Genomic DNA, 5,925 nt, shown 5'->3' on the forward strand with positions numbered 1-5,925 from the left:
TAGACTGATCAATACCTCAGAGACTACAGCATCAGAGAGACGTTATAGTGGCTATGCATAAGGCACGAATTCTCAAGATTCTCTATCAGGCCCAAGAAATCTCCTGATTCGTAGTCCTAAGGTTCCGAGTTCGATCCCCAATGGAGGCGGAAACAAATGGGTAGAGTTTCTTTCACCCTTGGTGCCCCCTGTTCCCCTAGCAGTAAAATAGGTACCTGAGTGTTAGTCAGCTGTCACGGGCTGCTTTCTGGGGGTGGAGGCCTGGTTGCGGACCGGGCCGCGGGGACACTAAAGCCCCGAAATCATCTCAAGATAACCTCAATAAAAGACTAAATTACACATATGACGCAAATCCAAGGTTTTACAAACATGTAAACTACTAATTTGAAGCTGAGAGAGGCAGAACCCAAGAGCTAAAGCCCAGCCCCAGCCTGTACAGGTTGATGAACATACAAACGACAATACACCCAGAGTATACCCTAGGCAAGTATACAACAGCGTCAGCTGGTGATATACTTAATTAAGGGAGCAATACAAGGAACATGAGTGACATTGTTGATTATACAGTGAGTGATACACGAGATGAACTGCGACACATTCAGTGGTTACACTTTGCGGGTGTCAGCTATGACCAGTGGGAGAGGGGGAGAGGGAGAGAGGGAGAGAGACACAGAGAGACAGAGAGACACAGAGAGACAGAGAGACACAGAGAGACACAGAGAGACACACACACAGAGAGACACACACAGAGAAAGAGACACAGAGAGACACACACAGAGACACACACAGAGACACACACACAGAGAGAGAGAGAGAGAGAGAGAGAGAGAGAGAGAGAGAGAGAGAGAGAGAGAGAGAGAGAGAGAGAGAGAGAGAGAGAGAGAGAGAGAGACAGACAGACAGACAGACAGACAGAGAGACAGAGACACAGAGACAGAGACACAGAGAGACAGAGACACAGAGAGACAGACACAGAGACAGAGACACAGAGAGACAGAGACACAGAGAGACAGAGACACAGAGAGACAGAGACACAGAGAGAGACAGCACTAGCTAAAGGAAAATAAACACAGGCTTCAAGTACCCGCAGACGAAGCAATGAATAATATTAACATTCGCGAATATATATTATTGCGATGTCATATTCCGGACGCCACACAATATTTACATCAGTTCTGCCCACTCTCTGGGAACAGCAATTATAAAAATGAGAAAATCAGCTGGAGTGTCGGAATTATATTAATATCTATTAATGCACACAACATGCAACTCCTATTAATAGCCACATAAACTGATTATTATATATATATATATATATATATATATATATATATATATATATATATATATATATGACTAAGGCAAAAAGTCGTGTTGATTTTATGATTAGAAGTTCCAGTTCTTCTATCATGTTGATGATTCTGATGAATCAAGAGACACCAAATATGGCCTAACAGGAGAAACGATTGCATGATTTAGCGAATTATCAAGAGATTTTTATGACGAGGGTGCGAACCGTCCGTGTGGGTGAAATGGTCCAGGATGGACCGAAACGTCGTCGTCCCTTCACCTTCTAGTGTGTGGTCTGGTCAACACACTTCAGCCACGTTATTGTGACTCATCGCCTGCATACATGAACGTTGTTACTTGAACGAGATAACTTTTTTAAAGTGAAAAGCTGTGGAAATGGGATTTACTAATAACTGAAGTGTTAAAAAATTACTTTGGAAAATAACATAAATTTCTTTAGCGACAATTTTTACATGCGCCCATTCCAGTTTATGGGGTTCCCTTGGACTATATTAAGGGTTACGTAGTTGTTTTAAGAGCAGGCAGCTTCCAGGCATCACCCAGGATGCTGGCAGGATCCAGGCATCACCCAGGATGCTGGCAGTGTCCAGGCATCACCCAGGATGCTGGCAGGATCCAGGCATCACCCAGGATGCTGGCAGGATCCAGGCATCACCCAGGATGCTGGCAGGATCCAGGCATCACCCAGGATGCTGGCAGCTTCCAGGCATCACCCAGGATGCTGGCAGGATCCAGGCATCACCCAGGATGCTGGCAGGATCCAGGCATCACCCAGGATGCTGGCAGGATCCAGGCATCACCCAGGATGCTGGCAGGATCCAGGCATCACCCAGGATGCTGGCAGGATCCAGGCATCACCCAGGATGCTGGCAGGATCCAGGCATCACCCAGGATGCTGGCAGCTTCCAGGCATCACCCAGGATGCTGGCAGGATCCAGGCATCACCCAGGATGCTGGCAGGATCCAGGCATCACCCAGGATGCTGGCAGGATCCAGGCATCACCCAGGATGCTGGCAGGATCCAGGCATCACCCAGGATGCTGGCAGGATCCAGGCATCACCCAGGATGCTGGCAGCTTCCAGGCATCACCCAGGATGCTGGCAGGATCCAGGCATCACCCAGGATGCTGGCAGGATCCAGGCATCACCCAGGATGCTGGCAGGATCCAGGCATCACCCAGGATGCTGGCAGGATCCAGGCATCACCCAGGATGCTGGCAGGATCCAGGCATCACCCAGGATGCTGGCAGGATCCAGGCATCACCCAGGATGCTGGCAGGATCCAGGCATCACCCAGGATGCTGGCAGCTTCCAGGCATCACCCAGGATGCTGGCAGCGGTCCAGGCATCACCCAGGCATCACCCAGAGCTCAGGCAACATCTAAGATGCTGCCATGCAGGACTCAAGTCCTGCATGATACGCGTACCTGAGCCTTTCTTAAACAGTTCCTTCAGACGGTTCTAAAATGAATGATATCCGTGTCTTGTGTCTTGGCCCGTGAGTTGTGTGTGAATTGGAAATGCAACTCATTGTCATTCTGAACAGGGAGTTCCTGTTGGCCTCGGGTCTTCAGCCGGTGGGTGCTTCGCTGGCAGAAGATGTGCATAGTTGGCTTCATGTCTCCAGTTTGATGGGTTGAAGGAGTTGCAAGGAGCTACGGGTGACGCCATTTGGAGTTTGTTTTCATTCTCGTTGCTACGGGCTCACCATAGCCCGTGCTACTTGGAACTTTGTTCCAGGTAGCAAATCTTTAACAACAACAAATTCTCATTGTTCGTGTCTCACAAGTTGGCTCAATATATCTGTTTTCCTTTGTTAAGGAATTGTGATCTTTTTGCCCGGGGGAGTGATCTTTGCAGGTGTGATCTTGTGCTAGGTGTATGAGCTTTGTCAGTGGGGGTTATCTTCTTGAGGTTATCTTGAGATGATTTCGGGGCTTTTTAGTGTCCCCCGCGGCCCGGTCTTCGACCAGGCCTCCACCCCCAGGAAGCAGCCCGTGACAGCTGACTAACACCCAGGTACCTATTTTACTGCTAGGTAACAGGAGCATCAGGGTGAATGTTAGGGGTGATGTTATCATTGTCAGCAAGCGTGATCTTTACCATGGGTTGCTATCTTACATAGCAAGTTGAATCCTTGATATCGAGTATGTTACTCAAGCATTATTGATGGTATTAGGCAAGAGGAGCTCATCCGAGCAAGCAACCCGTTCTCGCACTTGCTTACAGTCAATATTGGCTTATTTAATAAGTGCTTTTGTGACATACTAATTGATTGTGAATATTTTAGTTTACCTAGAAAAGCTTCATAGAAAACACCGACCTTACCTAACCTTCTTAGTATGTTAAGATAAGCATCTTATTGCTTCTTATTTACAATTATTTCTTAACCTATCAACGGTATAGGTTAGGTATAGGTAACCAGGCTCTATGTTGGGAATATGGTTTCAGGGCCACGAAAAATACTCGAGATAAGGCACAGGCTTCAAGCCACATATAAGAGGTTGTGGGATAAGAGGCTTGACTTCTTATCTTGAGGTTATCTTGAGATGATTTCGGGGCTTTAGTGTCCCCGCGGCCCGGTCCTCGACCAGGCCTCCACCCCCAGGAAGCAGCCCGTGACAGCTGACTAACTCCCAGGTACCTATTTACTGCTAGGTAACAGGGGCATTCAGGGTGAAAGAAACTTTACCCATTTGCTTCTGCCTCGTGCGGGAATCGAACCCGCGCCACAGAATTACGAACCCTGCGCGCTATCCACCAGGCTACGAGGTCCCAAGACTTGGCTAGTCTTGTAATCGAATTTCCAAACGCATGTCTTGTTAAACTTTTGTGTGGTGGGACTGTGTACTCACCTATTTATACTCACCTATTTGTGCTTGCAGGGGTTGAGCTCTGGCTCTTTAGTCCCGCCTCTCAACTGTCAATCAACTGGTGTACAGGTTCCTGAGCCTACTGGGCTGTATCATATCTACACTTGAAACAGTGTATGGAGTCAGCCTCCACCACATCACTGCCTAATGCATTCCATTTGTCAACCACTCTGACACTAAAAAAGTTTTTTCTAATATCACTATGGCTCATTTGGGTGTGGTGGTGATTGTGGACCTTATGACGGGAATTGCGGTTCGGAACCGCCACAATCCAAGGGATAAACAGCATACCACGAGTTAATGTAAATTTCAAGAAATAGAAACCTCAATTACAAGGAAAGAATAATAATATAAGCAAGACATTCTCTAGAAAGACGAAGAGTAATGAGCGAATTGAAGAATATAGATGAACGAAAGCCTATAGCAAAGATATAAATACTATTTTCAATATATGCAGTACATCTTATGGGAGATGACTTTTGTACCAAAAATGTGAGTTTAATTTTTTTTGCTAAACACCTGTTTTTTTTCCACATCCACTATTGTAATGGTTTAAATAAGTTGTTACCAATAAAGTTAATCTGACTGCACACCCTATAAACCAGGATGTGCTAAAACTTAGACAAATCCGGTGCTTCAAAATTTCTAGCAGATTCCAGGGTGTGTAACTTAACTCACTGTGGTTCAGGAGTTCAGACGTGTGTCTGAGGTGACCCAGGACGCTGGTTCGATGCTCATCCTGCTTGTAAGATATTCGATATATATAACATTTTTATTGTGAATTTTTAAAACAATTGACATAAATTGCATAAGTTAACATTAGGAAAGCCCCAGGAAAATACAATGTTTGAAAACAGGGTTGTTGATGTATAATACAATGCGTAACAGATTCGGGCTCGGTGGAGTGTATTATGCGAAGGTTAGGTTATATATTATATATACGAGTTTGGGTAGATACCACCAGGCTAGTCCCGGAGCTGAGGGGAATGAGTTATGAAGAAAGGCTAATAGAATTAAACCTCACGTCACTAGGAAACAGATGAGTTAGGGGGAGACATGATTACCACATGCAAAATTATTAGGGGAATTAATAGGGTACATAAAGATTCTATCATAGGTGTTTACTAGTTGTGTTTTTGCGGGGGTTGAGCTTTGCTCTTTCTGCCCGCCTCTCAACTGTCAATCAACTGTTTACTATTTTTTTTTTCCCCACACCACACACACACACCCCAGGAAGCAGCCCGTGACAGCTGACTAACTCCCGGGTACCTATTTACTGCTAGGTAACAGGGGCACTTAGGGTGAAAGAAACTTTGCCCATTTGTTTCTGCCTCGTGCGGGAATCGAACCCGCGCCACAGAATTACGAGTCCTGCGCGCTATCCACCAGGCTACGAGGCCCCCCTTGCTAGAAAGGGGGGCCACACTAGAATGTGTGGCACACTACATTGCACTAGGTGGTACTCGCTCAAGGAGACAAGCGGAAACCGTGTACTCAAATGAGCCACAAATAGATTTTTTCAATATCATTAGTTAACAAATAGAATGCATTAGGCAGTGATGTGGTAGAGGCAGACTCCACACACAGTTCCAAATGTAGATAACAGAGTCCAATAGGCTCAGATACCTGTACACCAATTGACGGTTGAGAGGCGGGACCAAAGAGCCGAAACTCAACCCTCTTGCAAGCACAACTGGATGAGTGAACAACGCCTCGCACTTCCTGGTTCTAAAGTTGCCAG

General features: G+C 46.1%; 1 protein-coding gene across 1 annotated transcript; it reads left to right on the forward strand.

Annotated features, from left to right (window-relative positions):
• Window positions 1–1,855: 1,855 nt before the first annotated feature.
• On the forward strand, window positions 1,856–2,776 carry LOC138357309 (uncharacterized). The gene has a single exon (XM_069313999.1). It carries the CDS (start codon window positions 1,856–1,858, stop codon window positions 2,774–2,776), a length of 921 nt encoding a protein of 306 aa, XP_069170100.1.
• The last annotated feature ends 3,149 nt before the right edge of the window (window positions 2,777–5,925 follow it).

Source organism: Procambarus clarkii, chromosome 77, assembly GCF_040958095.1.
Source record: "Procambarus clarkii isolate CNS0578487 chromosome 77, FALCON_Pclarkii_2.0, whole genome shotgun sequence".
Classification (NCBI taxonomy): Eukaryota; Metazoa; Arthropoda; class Malacostraca; order Decapoda; family Cambaridae; genus Procambarus; species Procambarus clarkii.